Raw genomic sequence first — 21,121 nt, forward strand, 5'->3', positions numbered from 1 at the left:
CCCCCCCCCCCCCCCCTCCCATACATAGAGAAAGGCATGGTTTTATTTCAGTTAGCCTAACAGCAGGTTTGGTTTGCTTTGAGAAACGATTTTATGGAAAGTTCCCAATGCCGATCTCTTAAATGATGACCACCACTGTACATTGCTACAATAATTCAATAATGAAAAGGCTTAATAATGAGGTGAAAAGCAATGATTTTGAAAGAGATGTATGCCATAGAAACACGTCTCACTCTTTGTATCCCAGCGAGGCGGCAGTGTTGAGCGCGTCCTTGCTCCTGATCCCTTTCAGACAGGTGAACACAATGTTATCCGTCTGCTGGGGCATTTCACCACCGTACTGTTCACTGAACTCCTCCGGACCCAGCTGGAGGGCAGTGTTCACCTGTCCCACTGCAATGTCAAAGAAGCACAGAGAGGTCAAGTGTATAGCACTTTAAATCTAGATAAAACCAAACCCTGGTGGTTTCTGGGAACTGTTGTAGCATTGTACCCATTCACTTATGAGGATTATTAGAAATCTCTTTTATAAATTTGTATAAATGTCTTTGTGTATTGTTGTTTTAGTTGTCTAAATTTGTCTAGTCCATATCGATATGGACTATACAGATGTCTGTCTGTCCCGACGTGCTGTACCATGTTTTATGTTTCCGCAGAACAGGAACCTGCTGAAAACCAGTTTTTAAACTGAGTCAGGCCCGTTTACATTGTGCTGTAATGTTACTTTTAACTTCCCTGTATAATAAATATAAATGAATGAATGAAAATAAGTGTTAACCATTAAAAAAGTGGGACACAAAAGTGGGACACTTGTCCTCCCCCATACAATTTACCAAGTTTTTTGCAGGTGTCATCCATGTATAAATATTGTAAATTTGACTGGGAATGAACTTTTAAAGAATTGCAATTCATACATTAAAAAAGCCTGCAGAGCAGCAACAGACTCTGGGTAATTTAATGCATAGGGCCTAAATATTATGTGCAAAAGACTTTATGATTCATGAACATTCTCAAATGTATTAATTTAGACACTATTGCTCTAACAAGTTAGTCTGACGTTACATTCCTGCCCTAACACTGACTTTCTGTCTATTTTGAGGAACACTCACGAGGAACGTTAATTGACCCGGGGATGACGCCGTACTCCCTGAGTTCCCAGGGCTCTCTGACGTCTATAAGTACAACCTTCCCGCCCGCCAGGAGCTGCTTCAGCTGCTTGTAAGTCACATCCGTGCTCGGTGGCGTTGAACTGAACCCGCGGAGCAGCAACTCGGTAGCTGAAAGCGAAACACACACACAGCACGCCACATATGAATAATTTTACCCTCCTGTTATCCTCGGGACAAATTTGACCCGTTTACAAAAACTCTCTTATGAACTCTCTTATGAACTCTCTCAGAATTATGACAAAAGAACGTTGAAAAAGGTGACACGATGTTTGAGAAAGAAAAACTACAAACACGCAGAAGAAAAACGTTTTTGTAAATGCTGATAAAGTGACAAAAACATTGGAAAAAGAGACACAAAAAATGTCTAAAAAGAGACAACTTGTAATACAATTCTCAAAAACGTCGATAATATTGTGGCAAAAGAACAACAAAATGTTGAAATTTCAACCCAGAAAAGCACAAAGACGACGGAAGGTTGACGGGAAGACAACACGAGGGTTAAAAACATCTTATTATGTCGCGAGGCAGTGGAAATACAAATTAATGCAAAGCTAAAGGTGAGTGAAGCTCACTTTTGCAACCGTGGTGAGTGTTGACAAGGCGGAGCACAGAGCTTCGTGCCCCCGGGACGGAGGACCCAGACAGGACGGTACTGTTCCATAACAGCCGCGGAACAACCCCTGCAAAACACCTTCGGAGAGCCATATTATATTAGCTACCCGGTTACCGACACTTTATTAACGCTTTGCTTCCTTTATCTATGGCCTTGTCAACATGAACCCGTAATAATTACACTGCGTATGACAGCTAGTATGGTCATCCCATGGAAACTTCAAGATTCCTTCCTTTGCTTTAACTGTCTATGGCTAAAACAGACGACCCTGCCGAGTGACCTGCGCATGTGCACAAGTACGGATCCCTTAAAGGTCCAAAAACCTTTCAGTTATCAAACGCGAAACCATTAACATGGTACTAAAACATTTCCTTCCTTTTCCCCCTTTGGAGGTAAACACGTTTACACCCCTTAACTAACTAACAACAATAATTATTATTATAATTACTATTAAAATAACCTTTATCAAGGAAGCAGAAAGGTCCATAGCACACTAAAATAAAATACAGACGAGACATATACGCAATGAAGGGCTGGGCTCTTAGAATGTTAGTTTGGGTCGGCAGATATGGAGATAGGCTAATAGGCTAGCTACCTGCTAGCCACCAGTCAAGAGAAGAGAAAGGATGCCCAGTTTAAGGTAATTATTGTAGATTGAGCATAATATATGCTATGCCATGGTAGGACGATTGAGTTGATTGTGTATTGATGCGTTCTGGTCAGTAAAGCACAGTGGGAAAACTCAAACACAATTCATTCGCCGCTGGGATGATGATTGATGGTTTATGTGCTGTCTATTGTAAAATGCTAGAGTTTTCTGTCAACAAAAAACACACTGGCCTCTCAAATAAAATAACCGAAGAGAAAGAAACGCTTCCTTATGATTTCTTCTGGACTCGTTTAAGCACGAGTTAAGAGTTAAGCACGTTGTCGATTTATCCCGGAGCGATAGGGCTAGCTAATCAACTAACAGGACGTGAACCGTGGCGCAAACCGTCAGCTTTAATGCGTCCTCAGAACTGGGGAACGTTACCGAGACAGCTACAATGGATCCCGTAGCGCGCCGTGTGTTTGAATGAGAGTGACAAAGAGAGAGGGGAAGGAGCAATTGTCATGATATGTTCTTACTTGAAACGCTGCTTTGCTTAGTCGACAAGTTCATCACTATTGTTTGCACAACTGTTCTGCCCGTGAAAAAGATACCGCGGTCGGGTCATGCCAGCCGACGCTCGGATCTCCGTGGTCAAGGTAGCCAATGTTGTAGCGCAGTAGACTACTATACTACTACCGGTTTTCAAAATAAGGTGTTACTACAAAGTACATATAAAAACAAGATTAATGTATTTTCACCAAAAGTAAAATATGTAACCTTTGTCCCTTATACAGTACAAATACAGTTCCACTAAATTGTGAAAGGACTTTTATTGTTGGTCATCTCTGGTCAGGCAAAAGCAGAGAAAGGGGCAATAACCTTGCCCCTTATGATGTCATAAGGAGCAGATTCCAGATTGGCCCATCTGAGCTTTCATGTGTTTATGAAATGTGTGAATGTACTTTACAAAATTTCATAAATTAGACAGTAAAATGTTGGATTTTCAGTAAGGGTGTATTCAAATAAATCCTACTCATGTATCTCATTGTCTGGAATTACTGAGCCAAGTCGTTTTTTAGCACCTCCAGTGTCACATTTAAAGTCATTTTACAGTAAAACTGTTGGAATTTACTTGGAAAAACTTCCATATTCATACAGTTTGATTTTAATTATTGGTGTTTTTAGAGCTGTCAGGTCAAATATTTGGCTGGATTTATGGAGAAAAATAGCTTTCAAGCCCCTCGAGTTTTAGATTTAAAGTCCTTTTATGGTAGAAATGTGGGACAACTACTTTGTAAAATCTCTAAAATGCATACAGTAAAAAAGGTTCGTTTTTCTTTCTTGTAAATATAATCCACTAATCCTATGGGAAGTAGTCCCATGTGTATTATCCATAGACTGTTGGCCCCGTGTCAAATTCTCTTGATGCATCCATGCTCTGTGCCACATAGGTAGAGCGTGCCACACAGTTTGAGAACCACTGCATTAACCTGACATTTCAAATATAGAAGCATTATCAACACAAACGCGCTATGTGGGCTACGTAGCTGAAACTTATGCACTAAAGAATGATCAGAGATAGTTATGATGCATTCAATGTCATGTGAAAGACGGGAAATTGACAACCACACGTCTCACATCTGACCCTCGATTTATCAAGAGTTCTCATAACATAATCATAGACTGTTTGAAATAATACATACAACATAACACATTAAGGCTTCATGCCGTAGAGGAATATGGCTACCTTTACTGACCGCTATCACTATGTCTGTTTGTAACTTGACGGTCTATGCTTAGAACCAATGACCCTGTAGCATATGAGATTTACAATTGCACATGAATCTAGCATTTGGCCAACTGAGCTGCCGTAGTGCGTCACATGTTGACTGGTTTTGCTAGTTGATGCTACCGTAAGCCTAAACACATTAAGAAAGTCAAAATAAAAAACCAACAGTTATTGAGAGAAGCGTGCTGTTGTTGTCGGTACTGTTTACTTTTCTTTGACATGCTTTAATATCTCAATGCACTGTTGGATAAAACACCAAGTTAGTGTGTTATTTATTCTGACAAGCTAATGTAGCTAGCTAGCCTGTTTGCTAGCTTGGAAGAGTTGACATCTCACTCTGTTGGCTTCGGGTTAGCTAACACAGTCAGCATAGGAGCAAAAATAAAGAGGTGAGTTCATACGACTTTTGGCCACATTTAGCTAATTGGAAAAGTTGTTTATTAATTCTTATAAATTTCGTTGACACGATATATAACTGTTAACGAAAGGCCTCTTTTGCTCACTTACATTGGACGGTTGGGGCTAATTGATGCTTCTTAACCGTGTTATTTTCACATTACTGGGTAGTTGTCCTAATGTAGTACCACCTTTATTCTTGGTGACATATCGTTACTGTGCAATCCTTCACTATATGGACACATGCTCTGTTGTTTGGGGTCAGAACTCCGATACCATGTCTTAAAAATAGCAATGTGACTGGGAAAAAGATAAGATTGCACAAGGGTTACAGTAGCTTATATAGGGTAAACAGTAGGAACATGATGATGTTTCAAACATGACATCTTAAACCTATGAGCTTCTTGACAGGCAGAGACATTCATCTGACCTCAGTCCACTTGAGCAGTCCACCTGCTAAAGACCAGATTTAGGTTGTTAAGCCCCCCCAAAAAGCAAGAAATGAACATGGCTGCAGTACAGACCTGATATCATCCGGGAAGATGCCAAGTGTTGGCAGATGTCTGTGGGATGTAGACCTAAGATTGCCATTGGTTGTATAGGATGTGCTCCTAGATTTAAAAAATAAGACTTTATTTTGTATATTTTTATACCTTTACTTATCCACGGTGGGTTCACTGAGAGGAAGCCTCTCTTTTGCAGGAACGCCCTGATCACATTCACAGTTACACATTCATACCTGGAAGCTTATTAAAATGATTCTTTCCAGGGAAAGGTATAAGTTCATCTGTTGCAGATGTAAATACCCTGAGATGAACCCTTTACAATGGCTCCCAGTCATTGATCAGCTGTGCTAAAGTACAAATTAAACAATAAACTAATTACGGTACAGATACACTGCACTGTAGCTGGTTTTTAAAGTATTGTGTGCTCTGATAAGTAAAATGGACAAGCTTGGATACATTAACTTACCTTTGTTGAAACACAGATATGTTGAGGTGGTTTAATTCTGTCTAGTAACCCCTATGTTTGTCCTCAATCTTTCCATCCAGAGCTCCAGATGCGTCTAAAGGATCCCTTCTCTTTAAAAGCCGCCGAAATGACTAAGCGGACTAATAAACCTAGGAAACCTCGGGATGAGGAGTCGTCAGATGAAGTCAGTGGTAAGTAGCAGTACAGGGAACCACACTGTTAAAGTTAGGAATGGGAGTTTTGATTCGGCAGAGTCTAGCACAGTGGCTAGTGAACGGGATCAACTCTTTAAGATGTGCTCAAAAAGCAGTGTACGTGTTTAAGAAAAACCATCTCTTTCTGTAAAAATGTTCATTAAGTACATTCATCGTATTGCCTTTAACTGTTGACTCCATTAAAACACCCACATTGGTTTCACTAAACAGTGATCTTTTAAAAAAAATTTGTTTTAAATTATAAATTTGTCCAACTAGACCAGGGCAACAAAGGTATATGTTATTGTAAACCTGTGAGTGTGACACAAGTGGAATATCTATAATGGGGAATTTTATTTATATACTATATATATATATAGTTATTTTTATTTGGGGTTGTCCCACGTTATGTAATTAACATCAGATGTGTGCACATTGTCTTCCTCTAGAAATATATTCACCCAGAGTCCTAAATTGGTCCCTAAAAGCGATTAACGGGTCAATTAGTCATTACATTATATTTTGTTTTATAACCAGGGTTGACTTGCCAGCATGTGAGTAAGGCCGTGGACCTGAGCTCAGTGAAGAAATCAGTGCTCTCCAATGTGTGGCTGGTGTGTTCTGAGTGCCTAAAGGAGAGGACCATGATCGAAGGAGAGCCGGCAGCATCCCATGACATCCTGGTGTGCTTAAAGTGTGGCTTTCAGGTAAGAATTGTTTTAATTGTCTTTTAAATGTGTAGCACAATACATAGCACACTTTGGGATTTTGCTATATATCCTGGAAAGTACCAATATACTTGTGATATATTCTTCTTGAATATACACAACGTCATTACACAGAAGGACATTATCATCATTAACCTAGAGTGCCAATATTATCATCGGCATTTGGAGTCCTGCGTGTGTGTTTACTAGTACTGCTCTGTCAGCCACCAAAATACTTAGTATGAATTAAAGTGGTTTCTCACATGACAAGAGAATTATTGCACCAGAAATGACTCAGAGCCAAGCACACGTAGATTTAAACCTGCATGTTCTACATTGAAGTAATGCCAGATAATCTTGATGTGCTGTTTTCCTAACGGCACATAAATACTGAACTCTGAAATTTAAATCAATAGACACACACAACTATTTTTCTAATTAGACAGATACCTTTTTTTGCATGCATGTGCACATAAACTGTACATTGTATATTGCCAAAAGGCTTACACATTTTTATTATTTTTTACCCTTCTAGCTTTGGCTCTACCACATGGCTTATTAAGATGGACAGTTTTCCATGGTCTTTAAATATAGCCATGTGTACTGTGAATGTATGTTGTGCTTGTTAGTAAAGATGTCTAACTGAAACATTTTACACTACCTGTCCTACAGGGCTGTAACCAGTCAGGGATCCAGCACGCTGTCGAGCACCACCAAGCTTTCCACCCAGAGTCTCACTGCATCACCATCAGCTTGAGCACCTGGAAGGCCTGGTAGGAACCCTCAAACTGCAGTCATTGGAAACTGGAATGAATAGCCGAGATGGCACACATTGCCAATTTGTGTCAACTTGCGCTGACACATGACAAGATACCGTCAGTGTGTGCTTACGTAGGAAACAATAGCCGTGGATGTCTTGACGCATGCCACACAGATGATCTTGGCTACCACAATTGTCAGTGCAGTTCCTGTTTTCAGACCTAGATTTCATTTGGCATCATTTCACTCCATTATTTGTGTTCTGATTGTGTGAAAATCAATCCTTTTGTTGACGCTTTTTATCGATGCTTTTAACTTTTTCTTACGTTTTTTCAACACTTTTGACGTTTTTTTGGACAATGTTTGTAACTTTTTTGCTGTTTTTAACTCTACGTAACACTAACTTATTAACTTTAGTTTTACAGTTATTTTGGGAATTTATGGTCAATAAACCTCATTTATAGGAAATTGTACCTAATGTTTGAGTTAGAAAAGCAAAAATTAGGAATTATTGAGACTAAAATTAAAGGAATGGATGTAGATGGATAATCACAGACTGGAATATGTCAACCTTTTATCAATACTATTTCAAAAACACTTCCATTTTCTTTTCAAATGCTATAAAATTGAATAGGACACCCCAAAATTAATGAAAGTAGAGAGTTGTACTTGCCAAAGAGTATTATGTGAAATCAGTTATGTTATTTTGAGGAATTAAAAATAACATTGATACAAGAAAATGGGTCAATTTGACCCGAGGACAACATAAGGGTTAAATGCTTTTCTACTTCAGCCAAGTAATTCCATTCTTAAATAAGGGTTACAGCAATAGTTTCTTAAAGGGTTTTTAAGTACCACAATAACATAAAGCTTTTTTGTGTCTGTCTATGACCCTGTCTCATTATAACAGGTGTTTTGAATGTAACGAGGAGCTTTCCACGCACTGCAACAGGAAGGCTTTGGCTCAGACCCTGGACTTTTTACAAAAGCACTCTGTCAAGGCAACATCAGGTAAGGTGTTAGGCAAAATCCCGGAGACCTGGCCCAATACCAAAGCTTTTATTAGACACATGCATCCTAACGGCAGTTTCAGCAAGGCTGAAATCAATTCATTTGGAGTATTCATTCTTATAATTTCCAGCCTTTTCAGTTGAAGTAGAAAATGATTGGCCTTGAACACAGACAACCTACAGTGGTTCTCAGCAAAAAAGAGTTAAAAAAAACTATAATATTAAGGGTTTATTAGCGGCTTATGTGTGAAAATCTGGACTTGTTTCAGAGTCTTAATGTCTTAGTGTCCGCAATACACCAATGCACCAGAAGCTAACAGCACAATAATCCCATGACTGTATACCAGACTATGACTGTTAAACAAAGTGACAGCTATTACAGAGGAATAGGCTTACCTGGTCACATAGGTTAAAAGGTGTTATTGCACACCTGCTCCCCCTGGTGGCAGTGGTCACCTGAATCTCTGGATTTAACCTGTGGTCCTACATGTGCGTTATTAGGCAAAACTCCAGCGTGACGGCGGACACCACTCTGTGTTACATGCATTATTCATTATGGGTGCTGCTTCTCTTTTGATTTACTAAGCTGCTTAGGGCTTGAAGAGCCACTCTTCATGCTTTATGATGGTCATCAAAGTCCAGTCGGTCTTTCAAACTGAAGAGCGGTCTGTCATTTAAAAGTCAAAAGAAACACACTACATACAGTATATATTGCACATTAATTGATTTTGACAATTTTCCCTGTAAAATCATGTGAAGAATTTAAATTTGATGAGAGTTGTGTTGCAGCAGGTTGCTTTCACACTGATATTTGACAGCCTGGCTGCCTAATTTCAGTCTAATGTCCTCTGACCTCACTCAAGCCACCTGAGCCCTCCTTGCCCAGTCAGTCAACCACATAGATATTATCCCCCTACTCCCTTTCCTTACTCACACACTCCTACACCTTCTGTCCCTGCCTCCCCGCCTCCCCGCACCTCTAATACTTTGGGCTGGCACACTGAGAGGCCTCTTAACAGGCTGGAGCTGATCAGAGTGGTGGGCATCACCACGTTCGGTCTCACCGACCACCTCAGCTTAGCCCGGTGGCCGGAGGCCAGCCATCCAGGCCCGGTCACGCTGGTCCCCCATCTTTCAGCCACAGCTTCAGAGTTGCAGGGTTGATGCTGCAGCAAACCCCCCCCCCACCTCCACCCACTCCGTTCATACCGCATGACTGCACACATTAGCGGAATTAGGCGCTTGAGCGATGCTTCCCGGCTGGGTTCCCTGAAGAACAAGAGCAGCTGCGTGGGCTTCAGCCACTGCTCTGTTGTTCTTTGTCTTTCCATCCCTATCCGTTTCTGTCCCTTGTTTCCTCTGTCGAGCCGCAGTATGTCTCACCACCTCCGGGCCTGTGTGCTGCACTAGTGGGAGCCAGGGTCCTCAACAAGTCAGAGCGACTGGATCCTTACAGCTGGAGCACACTAACTCTCAGTGGACACACACACACACACACACACACACAACACACACATTCGCAGAATGTTGAAAATAATGTTTCAGAAAGAATGATTATTTGCATTCTCATGCACGATGTATTCCTTGCAGCAGAGATTAGATTAGATTAGATTCAGCTTCATTGTCATTACACAGGTACATGTACAAGGCAACATGCAGTTTAGTTCCAGAAGTGCAATAGCAGTAAGTGCAGGATGTACAATGGCACAAGAGCACAACCTCTCCCTGTAAAGGAAGGAACTTTTATCTGCAAAAGACATTACAGACCTGAGGAATTTGCAGATTCTTTAAGAGATTGTGTTTAATTACTCAGCTTTACCCAGGCACCCGCAACATTAGGGACAAACAGGAGGTCACAGAGTGCAAGAAATGGACAGATTTAGAAATTAGACATACTTTACAGTTGGTTGACAAATGTACACATTTCCAGTTTCAAATATCTCTCTACATAACACTACTCTGAACAAACTGTACCTAAGTTTAGCTTCCCCATTACAATCCGTTTTGAGCAGCGTGAGTGCTGAAGCTTTCACCTTGACTGCACTTACTTCTAGCAGAAGCATAGAAGAGACAAAAGTAGTCCAATTTTTTAAAAGATGTAATATTAGAAAAAGCCCTGGCCGTATTGGAGGAGATGTTCTTAAATATGGTGCGGAGGAGCGCACACCTGTATTTACAGGATTGTTAGAGTCCTCTCTCAACATGAATAGAGTCCCCACTGTCTGAAAAACATCCACAATAGTACCAGTGCCAAAAATCCCGAGGCCTAAAGAGCCAAATGACTCCAGGCCTCTTCTATTAACTTCACTGGTAATAAAGTGCTTTGAGTGCCTAGTTAAGAGCTACATTATGTCCAAAACGCAGCATCTTCTAGACCCTTTGCAATTTGCGTATCAAGCATCCAGAGGAGTTGAAGATTATGTTGCAACTCTACTGCATCTTCTGCACATTCATTTAGAGAAACCAAAGGCTCATGCCAAACTCCTTTATGCTGATTTTTCTTCTGCGTTTAATACCGTTAAGCCCCTATTTTCAAGCAAATATTTTAACAGAAGAATTGTTACGTGAAGATGATGTGGTCTCATGGATTGATTTTCTTAGATGTGGAGTACAGCGAGTAAGAGTTCCTCTCTCTCTCTCTGACGAAATGACTACCTGCACAGGATCTCCAAAGGGATGTGTTTCATCTTCTCTGATGTTCATCCCGTACACAAACTCATGCACCAGCACTTTCCCTAACAGACCCTTTATTAAGTATGCGGATGATGCCGCCGTGGTTAGTCTCCTATATGACGAGGAAGAGGAGCATGGGCCAGTTCTTGACTTCCCCATGGGGACAATAAACATAAACATATTCATTTAGATTCCACATTGTTCTTACAGTGATGCTGTTTCTTAATTACCATAGTTTATACACTTTCCCCTTTGCCTAGACTACCTGTTACCTGTCCTGTCCCCCAATTGTTTCACACCGGTCAGCCAAATGGGTGTAGAAGCGGGCAGCAATTGTTGCTGCAAAATAGGCGGTTGTTGTCTGTAAAGGGGCTTGTGAAATTGAATTTCAGTGTGAAGGCCATGTTTTCAGAAGAAGCTGCTGTTGTACTGTTTTTCCTATAGTCCCCAAGCACAAAAGAGCCCCAGCAAGGATTTTTTTTTTTTTTTCAGAATCTATAATAATTTTGTACAACAGCAACTAAGGGTAGAAAAAAAGTCAATTAACTGTGCTCTCTCACCATCAAGGCTTTCAGCTCTAGTACCAGAGTCCCGGTACGAAGCGACTTGACCTCAGAGAGCTAGACTCCAGCTTGTCACACAGCTGGGGAGTCTTTGTGGAGCAAATTAAAATGGTGAATCTGAAAAGGCATTGGAGCCTGCTTCTCATTGGAATCTGTACATTCTGTCTGTTTTATAGGGATTGTTATCAATTTCTATATTAACACATCATTCAGTACGTTGCCACATTTTTCAAATTATTTTGCAGCTTGAACTATCTGTGAAAAAAATAATAAGCTTGATGCTAGACTGTAGGTCTATTTTAAAAGTTGAATAGCTTTGTCGTCACTAGATTCAGAATTTATAGAAACACTATAATTGATTTTAAAGAGCCCGGTCCATCTTTCAAATAAATTCTGTGATTATAGATAAGAATAGAAAAATGTGTGCGGTAGAGCTGGGCCCTCCTACGATATGTAAGCTTTAAATATCTTTAGATACATATTTATGCATTTTCCCCAAAATGGCTTTGCAAAAGGAATTGCTCTTCTTGAATCCCAGCAAGATACGTCAAAACTTAGTATAAGGCTGAGCCGTGTATTGTCAAAATGCTTAATTGTGGCCATATTGTGACAGGGATAGTCATAGGCGGTGTTTGTAATGTGAATATAGATATTAGATGTATTCTGTAGGGATGCTGACCGATAAATCGTATTTTCACCGCCATCGTGGTATGAACATGTGCAAAGAACACATCATAAAAGACTGAAATGCCTGAAACGCCATGATTGAGGAAACCCATTTTATTAATGGATGGGAATCAAATCCCAGTATTAAATTGGCCCTGGGGCTAAAAACTACAGTATCTATCATCATGCTGCAGCCGCTCCCCTGCTCGGGGCTGAGCTCCTCGGAAAAAACACACACCCAAACATACACACACTTGGAACGAAGTCAGCAGACTGCAGATCAGAGAGGCTGCGGTGGAGACAACTTCTCGTTACTACCCTTGGCTGAAGTAGATGATAGCGATAGTGCTGTGTGATTACTGTACCTTTATTCACCTGGCCTCCTGCCCCTGGTTGTTGTATTTTGAAAACCGAAGTCCTCAGTTTTCTGTCAGTTTAGCTCAGCCGAGTCAGTAGCCAGGAAGATGCTTGTCCCCTGGTGGTGCTTTCATGGAGGTAATCAAGGGTGATCCTGTCTTTATTCCCACCACCGCACATGAAAGTAGGCCAGATAGTGAGTAGCAAAAGCTGTGTGTGTGTGTGTGTGTGTGTGTGTGTGTGTGTGTAAAACATGGCACTGGGTACTCTTAGCCTCAGATGGCAAGAAAACAGGCTTTTTGTGCCCTGCAGTCACAACAAATTAGTGAATTAATAAGACATTTGGTGTTGCCTGGCCTTCCTCTTGACTGCCTGCTCTGCATGAGGGGAGCTGGACTTGAACCTCCACACTGCTGCACTGTGAGTGAACAGGGAGTCATTAAGCCCACTGGCCATACAATTTGACGGCATCTCAGCCCAACTGTGGACCAGATTAGGAAGGCTATGAAAAAGCCACTCAAATAAGCCTTTTTGTAAAAAATATACTTTTACAAGTTCCTGTTTTTTTTTGTTTTATTATATGAACAAAGTGGCTTTGAGACAAAAAAAACTTGGAGTGGAGTTATGGAGTTAGATCATGGAGTTAGATCCTGTTAATTTTGTTAATTTTGCAAATTTTGGTGTAAAACAAATGATAAAACAATTTAAAAAAATGTTTTTTTTTTTGTTTATGCCATTGCTTCATGAGCTTGAATTTTCTTCTTAGGTCTGGTGTTGGCCTTGCTTGCGCTCGACAAAATGTCAAAACAATGCAGACACATGCACGACAGAACATAATGCTTTTTTAAAGATTTCAGTTGAGCTTGTGTGTTTCTTTTCTTCTTTTGCAAGCACCCTAGTACTGTTCTCGGTGTAGGTAAACAAGGCCCACGTTTCTTTGTGTATCTCTTGTGTGAAAAAGAGCAGGGAGTGCAGGAGGTGTTAGCGAATATTTGTGCATGTGGACAATCCTGAGCACCGTGATGCTTTCCTCCACCCTGGGGAAAGGCTCCACAGTGTCACTGCTGCCCATACTCGGTGGCTGAGCAAGGAGGGCCAGGTGGTGGTGCCGAGTGCAGCACAGTCAAGCGTGGACCCAGCGCATGCTGACATTTGCCTTCGCCGACTGCTGCAGGGAGAGGAAAAATCTGCGTTTCCATATGCTTGTGCTCGTTGCAACCCTTCCCTCCACCGACTGCCCCCCCCATCCCATTGCCTCATTCTGCTCCCCTCTCCCCAGTCTCAGCCAGATGGCTCCCTGAACATTGTTTACCTTGGGTGACGGTCCCAGATGCAGAGTGTGTCCATCGGCATCCCCATTCCGCCCAGTTAGTTTTCTCATTCCTCTGCTCCCTCTTAGCCAAAGTGCCAGTCAAAGCTCTTACACTCAAGTTGCATTCAGTCTTTTGATTTTGTGGATCCTCTTTACAAACACAACAAGTAGGCACATGCATCTGCATACTCTTTCTCTCAATTACTTTCTCTTTTGCTCAGTTCACATGTTGTAAACACATCCCTCTTCACACCTTCTTTGTCTCACACCAAATCCAGAAATCCAGTTTTTTTCTTTCCTGCTCAGGTCTGCGGTCTTACCCCACATCCACTTGTTTTCCATGCATTTTGTGTGTTGACATATGGGAGCTCCCTTATGGCTGCATATTGAAGTTGGAATTAGGCCTCCAGATGTTGCTAGCACGGAAGGCCAGATGCATTTCGCACTGCTGGGTGGAGCGCCGCAAAAGCCGTCCCGACAAGCTGAACCTTCTCAGTCCCCAAACTACAAGACAAGCCTACAAACATGCTCTCTTCCTTTCTCTTCACTGTTGACCATTTTTCAGTTAGGCCTAAAAACGGAAATTTAAAGCAACACAGTTAGTGCAGCAAACTGTACTGTATGCGTGTGTATTCATGTATCTGTATTTTTCTTCTCAACTCTGTTTAACTTAAAAGTGTGCCTTTTACCTACATTACTTTGCGTTGAATTTAATCGAGTCTAAAATCCAAGTTGCCAGCCCATGCCTGACTGCCGCTTATGTTCTGGCCTTGAAGAGAAAAAGCTTGTGAGGTAGCAGCCAGCAGTGGAGTTACTGCTAATAAATGTGTTGGACACAAGGAGTGGTACTGTGAATTAAATGTTCAAGGGCAAGGCCACTGTATGTTGAGGAGAAGAGTGGTGAGAGTAAAGGTGCAGGTTATTTGATTATGAACGGTTCAATTGAATTTCCTTTGATTGGCTTATATTGAAGAAATGCTCAATGTGCACAATATTATTTAAACTAAAACTCACATATTTTCAACCTTATCTCCTGTGTAGCTGTTCTATTCGTTTGTACTGCAAACTAGCTAATTTTCCAATAGTAAAAATATGCAGGGAATGTCATAGACAAGGATTGAGGCTTGAGATTGAATGAGAAGTGTACGCAGTTATTAGGGGTTCCCATTTAATACGCTCATAGCTTGCCCCGACCGTAGTGCTCTTTGGGGCCATGTACCTGGAAGTGAAACGTTTTAAAACCGGTTTACAGGATCAACCGGTACACCGCCCAGCACTGCGTGTCAATACACAGTTTCTCATCATCATGCTATCCTCTTTACTGTACTAAATGTACAATTACATTTCAAAACATTAAATCAGTGTGCACCCCAGCCTTAACAAACGTGTTAGCCACACACTTGAGCACCAAAACAGGCCTGACCAGAGTGGACGCCATGGCAGTCCACTACAACACTGCTTTGTCTCCGAGCCCGGACTTTCTTTCTCGACTGTTTTCTATGTTTTTTTTCCATTCTGATTACATATCTCTTTTATTACCAGTAAGTTAATTTATATTGTGCCAAATAGATGGCACCATGTGTGTACTGTACTGAGCTTGTCATTCATCATAGAGCCCAAGATATCCTGCATGCAGCCAACTGGCTGTTTTTTTTTGGATCTGTAAAACTTTTTCAATTTTGTATTGAGTGAACAGCTCCATGCCTCAATAATCACTTTCTGTTATAGTGTGTTCACACATAGCCGTTCTTTCCCCAACTGCAACTACCAATTTTACACAGAAAGCAGTGGAAAGTCTAGTTAACATTTATTGAAAACTATAATATTACAATAGTCTTTAAATTAATGTTACTTATAAATGATCCATATTTTGTCCAGCTTGTGTGATAGACATGTTTCAACTCGTGGAATTTGAAGTAGTGTTTTAGCAGATGCCGTTACACTGAATTACATATTTAGTTCTGCATTGTATATTATAACTGGTTGTTTTTTCTAACTTAAGTATACTTCAAGTGTTCTATGTGAACACCAGTCTCTATCAACAGAGCTGTAGCAAAGAATCTAATGCCGGCATCCATAACTTGTTGTACTTTAACCGCTGCAGAGAGTCTCTCCTGACCACCATGACACTTGGGTAACAATGCAAAGTTTAGAAAAAAACGTAGAAATATCCATTAAGTGATCACTAGTAAGAGAGAGTGTGGCAGTAAAAGGTTGCTTGGCTCCTTTTTAAACTTGCTGACAGGTAATTCTTGTGACCGAATACACATCAACCCATGAGGACCTCGTCTACTCTAATCTCCATTTTCAGGATTCCTTACTACTAAGCGAATCAGTACCTGCTAAGGTGTCAGTGTGTGGTGTGGGCTTTTATTTTTTCTAGCTGTTGGCACACCATCAGCTCGCACAGCTACACTACCCACTCCAGTCTGTCCCCCAGCACACTATCTGGATGTCACTGTTAGATTCTGACCATCTGTGACTGATTAGCTGTTAAATGTTAGTTTTCATTGGTGATCAGGAGTAACAGCTGGCTCTGGAGAGCCATCTCTCTAACCCCAGCCCCCACCCCTTCCTCACTAACCAGTGGAAACTTCTACAGCTGTCATCTGCTTTCCCAAATGACCCAGCTTTCCTTCCAGCTGCCATCCCAGCACCCTGCTCTCAGCCCTAGTCTCGCTTCAAGGCCGAGCCCAATTCTTTTCTGTTGTGCCACAATCTCAATCGTCCCTCAATTCCAACCAAATTACCAACTCAGCCACCATCTCAGTTATATCTTGAAGCTTGATCGCCAACTAATAATACAAAAAACAACAACCTTAAGTAAAAGCCAAATCAGGGTTTAGAAACTGACTCTTTTGTCAATATCAACGAGCACTCACACTCCATATCCCCGTTATCTGTCTGTAAATTCCAGGCTTGTGTCTCTATTGAATAATTTTACAAATATACAATACTGCATAACTGACCTGTTTTGTTTTTGCTGTGTTTCAGGAGCATCACCCAAGATCATCAAGCTGCTAGAGGAACCATCAGATTACACTGACTCGCCCAAAGGCAAAAGCCCAGCCATCAACAGCACCTTGGTCCCCGTCAAAGGCATAAATAACCTTGGTAACACCTGTTTCTTCAACGCTGTTATGCAGGTTGGTATAACTATGAGTCAGTTCAAACATGAACATTTTCTGTGCATGTGTCTATGATGTTAGGGCATTTTATTAAGGGTTATGAAATAGGGTGCAGTTGTATTACAACATTTAATACAAATAATTACCTTTAGGAAATCACAGCAGTAGGTGTGATGCACACTATTATTATACACCTGAAGCATGACTACATTTCTTAAAGGTGGATTTCTCATCTGGTGGCAGGTCTTTGCATTATTTGATGAGACCGTTGGCATTTTTCCACTGCATGGTATCAACTCGACTCGCCTCGGCTCTATTCGCCTTTTGTGGTTTTTCATTAGGAAAAAAAGTCTTGCTAACAGGTACTTTTTGTAGAACTACCTCAGTTGCGGTTCCAAGCGAGCTGAGGCAACACCAAAAGGTGACACGTCAACCTGCAGACTACTGATTGGTCAGAGAGAATCATCACTAATCACTGCGCCTTCATCATTTTGCTGCCTCCAGGTTCATTACAAACTAATTAGCCTTCCGGCTGTGGCAACATGCCCGAGTATCAAAAACAACACACCTTCGACGTTCTGTGTTAGGTTAGTTCATGGCAGTTTGCTACTGTGACGACCAGCCATGGCTCACCTCCCACATGAGGCGGTAGTAATCTGCAATAGAAAAAGGAAGGACGGGGCAACGGTTGAGCCGAGGCAAGCCGAGTCGAGCAAGTACCGTTAGTGGAAAAACGGCACATGTGATAGAGTCACAGGGATTTCCATGCTAACATGGCAATATCAATGCATTTACAATGTAGATAAAACCCTCAAGTGCTGCCTCTGAGGTGTCTGGCCTTTAGTCAACCAGTCTTACAGTGACTGTGAGTGTAAACCGGCTTGTCCATAAGGTCATTTTAAAGTATATATATATAACGCAGGAGTAAATGCAGTGCCGGCTTAGACACGTTCACCTTCCAAAAATGCTAGTGGCACTCAGTGGCCCTCATTTATCAACCTAATGTAGAAACCAGCGCAGATATCAAGCAGAAATCCTCTTCATTAGGCTTCACGTGTGATTCATGAAACGTTCGTATCACACCAATTAGATCAAAAGAATGGTCGTACGGCTGGAAACACTCGTAATTTAATAATCACGCCCCAATATAGTCTTGGTTTTGAGGACTCGCCCCTTAAATTTATGGCATGGCGAGACGTAATCCTGTGAAAATCCTGATATCTCCGATTCATTTGCCCTAATGGCAGCCTGAAAACTGGTATGGAAGGCTGCTGTGTTGCCATAGTAAATCAGACTGCAGCTGAAGTTTATTTAATTTATACATCATTTATGTCCGAGTAATATGCAGGATTATATTCCGATCTCTTAAGCCTACCTGGTGTACCTATATTTAAATAAACACACAGTAGCAGAGTTTATGCAGTGTCTTTTATTTTACTTGTGTTTTAATTTAGTCAGATAGGCAACAGCTGTGTGTCCCGTGCTGGACCCCCACCCCGACCCTGTCTCCTGACAGCAGAGGGGCTGGAAAAAAAAAACAAGCCCAAATATGTCGGTCAATGGCAGAGATATATTAAATCATTCACTTGTGGCCATTAACGACACTTTAAAAGAGAAACGAGAACCTGAAGAATAAATAAAAATGGTGTGCATCATCATGTTTCCTGTATTGAATGTCAGTGGCAACCATAAAACTTTACCTTTCAAAAGCAAGGAGTAATACCCTGTCTCCTTGGTGTAGCCTCCAGTTGGGGCTGGACTGGGGACTGCTCTCTGGGCATCGGGTCATCTGGCTCCATCACTACATTTATGGCACCCTGTTTTCCAGCGTGATGTTGTGCAGGACCCCACAGGCTAAAACAATGTAGCAAGACAGAGTCATCTGCCCTTGATCAATCCGATAGAGCGCTCCACTGTCGCCCGTGCCTGTACGTCTGCGCTCTTGTACCGGCGCATTTAGGTCTTCTAAACAGCCAAATCTGCCGTTGCTGAGACGTGATCAACTGACTTCTCCTTCTCCTGTTAAACTGATTAAATGCTGCACTTCAAGTCCACACTGACTCGAAAACGTGCGTACACAAGTTCAGACCCGACATGAGATTTTAACGCAGCCTACGCTCACGTTGAAATTGATAAATGCCTTGCTTTGCGGAGGAATCGGCGTACGCTCGACCTACGCCTGTTTCAAGTCGTACAAGAGTTTCAGAAATGAGGGCCACTGTGTGCAGGACTTGTTCACTATACAACACAGCTATAGAGCCTTCTCAGATTTTCTCTGGTCGTGTCATGGTGCCTTCAAACCAACAAGCTTCTTCAACAATGAAGCAGTATTTTTCCGCCATTTTGTTCATCACCCTCAGGGCCTTCCTCATTGATTGAAATTTGAGTGAGCACGCTTTACATGCTTTTACCTCCCTCTCCCTCCCCCTCCCTGTCTGTTTGCATTGTCTTCTTGAAAATTGCTATCTTTTTGGTGAAAACACATAATTGTCAAAGGGTGAGCTGTGTCTGCGTCTCCATTGTGTGTTTTCCATAGCAACTGTCTTCATTGCCAGGATGTGACAAGAAAAGGGGAAGGAAAAGATGTTTCTCTAACATGAAGGGACAGTGACTGCTTCAGACTATCTCCTCATCAAGCTCCTTCTCGTCATTTCAAACTCACAGATCATAGATAGATTTCAAAGCCTCTTTTGGAATAATGAACTCACCACAAGTTTTCCAAGTCCTACTACGGTGGAGATAACATTTCATAAAGGGTATTTTAATTGACAACATTGGATTTCTAGAAGCTTAGCATCAACACAGTTTAATATCTTTGAAGGATTACAACTTTTTTGTTCCCTTTTCTTGTCCACAACATTGTTGTTGGGTCTTTTAATCTGATGAATAGTAAAACCACTGTAAATGATCGATTTGATGGCCCAATGATTTTATGAACAATGCTAATTCCTTAAACATTTGTTGATCAATACCTTTACCCATTGCCATTCAATGCGTAGATGGATTAAAAAGTGTTAATGAAATGTTAGTTAACCAGTCTTGAAATGATTCTCTCTTCTCCACAGAACCTGTCTCAGACACACATGCTCATTGACCTCATCCAGGAAGTGAAGGACAAAGGCTACAAACTGAGGATCAGCCCCACTGTCGATACCAATGTGGTACAACCTGCTGTCCGTCTCTTCTACTTCTTTAGCTTTAGCTAGGTTTACCTGGGTTTTACGGGCAAATGAACTCATACACTCATTTTCACATTTTGGTGACGTCCTCAGGGAATTATTTGCGCCTACTCTCTATAATGGTATAATTGAAAATGACATTATATTTAGTTGTGATTGTACGTTCAACCTTTTTAAATATCACTCTTATTGATGGAAGTAAATAATTAGAACTAAAGTAATTCTGAGTTTTCAAAAACTATTATACAACTTTTAATGGCACATTAAGTTAAAGCTGGATCCTGTTTTGTTAATGTCTTATTTGTATTTGGTCTCTTCGTATTCCAGAATCCATTGACCGTAACGCTGCCCAGTCCAGAGCCCCTGACTGCGGCCATGTTTCTTTTCCTCCAGAGCATGAAAGAACCAGGGAAAGGACCGGTCAATCCCAAGATCCTCTTCAACCAGCTCTGCCAGAAGTAAGGCACTACTCTTCATAAAAATTACAACAAAATCCCCAATGATGATACACTAGCTTCAATTGATACATTTTATCTCAGGGTCAGTGTAGTTGTTAAACTGTGCCATAATTGTTAGTATTGCAGTTCTCCAACATCACAATAGCAGTTTACAACACAGGAGCCACAGCCTTCGCCTGCTTTCAGCCCCTCATTGCTGTTGTGACCACTTTAACCAGCCAGACCCAGGTAGCACCTGGTCCCAGCTGAATGCCTTTCACTCACTCAAAGCTTAACATACACCAAACATAATACGGGCACTGTACCTTATTAAGTGTGTAGCAGCAGCCACCGATATGTGACTCTGTCTGCCACTTGCCACACTGCTGTGCCACCTGTGTCACATTTGATCCAGAGCGAGGTCCAACAGGCTATGTCACAGGCAGAAACAACCCTACATTAACAAACCAAACCGTTTTGTTCTCTTTTATGAACAGTGTGAATTTTCAGTTGGCTGGGTTCTTATTTGATCATGGTACAATGCTGGTTGGGCGGGATTGTGGGATGTGTGTGCGTGTGCGGGGGGGGGGGGGGGGGGGGGGGGG

The 21,121-nt window shown here is 41.5% G+C and overlaps 2 protein-coding genes across 7 annotated transcripts in view; one reads left to right on the forward strand and one right to left on the reverse strand.

Annotated features, from left to right (window-relative positions):
- tstd3 (thiosulfate sulfurtransferase like domain containing 3) overlaps positions 1-3,047 on the reverse strand; it is a 7,796-nt gene extending 4,749 nt beyond the window's left edge. Inside the window, exons 1-3 of one of the 3 annotated variants that reach the window (XM_034874076.1) lie at positions 1,742-2,048; positions 1,110-1,277; positions 234-393 (exon numbers count right to left, since the gene is read on the reverse strand). In XM_034874076.1, the coding sequence (XP_034729967.1) occupies positions 234-393; positions 1,110-1,277; positions 1,742-1,874 (461 nt within the window). In that variant the 5' untranslated portion in view covers positions 1,875-2,048. Of the gene's footprint in view, positions 1-233; positions 394-1,109; positions 1,278-1,741; positions 2,049-2,910 lie in introns of those variants that run through there. The other 2 variants (XM_034874077.1, XM_034874075.1) reach the window with 2 other exon arrangements.
- Positions 3,048-4,229: 1,182 nt separating this feature from the next.
- usp45 (ubiquitin specific peptidase 45) overlaps positions 4,230-21,121 on the forward strand; it is a 38,030-nt gene continuing 21,138 nt past the window's right edge. For 2 of the 4 annotated variants that reach the window (XM_034874041.1, XM_034874043.1), the window contains exons 1-8: positions 4,230-4,552; positions 5,612-5,722; positions 6,263-6,432; positions 7,105-7,205; positions 8,102-8,202; positions 16,767-16,918; positions 19,966-20,073; positions 20,407-20,537. In XM_034874041.1, coding sequence (XP_034729932.1) covers positions 5,620-5,722; positions 6,263-6,432; positions 7,105-7,205; positions 8,102-8,202; positions 16,767-16,918; positions 19,966-20,073; positions 20,407-20,537 — 866 coding nt within the window. In that variant the 5' untranslated portion in view covers positions 4,230-4,552; positions 5,612-5,619. The remainder of the gene's footprint in view (positions 4,553-5,611; positions 5,723-6,262; positions 6,433-7,104; positions 7,206-8,101; positions 8,203-16,766; positions 16,919-19,965; positions 20,074-20,406; positions 20,538-21,121) is intronic. The other 2 variants (XM_034874044.1, XM_034874042.1) reach the window with 2 other exon arrangements.

This window comes from Etheostoma cragini, chromosome 6 (assembly GCF_013103735.1).
Source record: "Etheostoma cragini isolate CJK2018 chromosome 6, CSU_Ecrag_1.0, whole genome shotgun sequence".
Lineage (NCBI taxonomy): Eukaryota > Metazoa > Chordata > Actinopteri > Perciformes > Percidae > Etheostoma > Etheostoma cragini.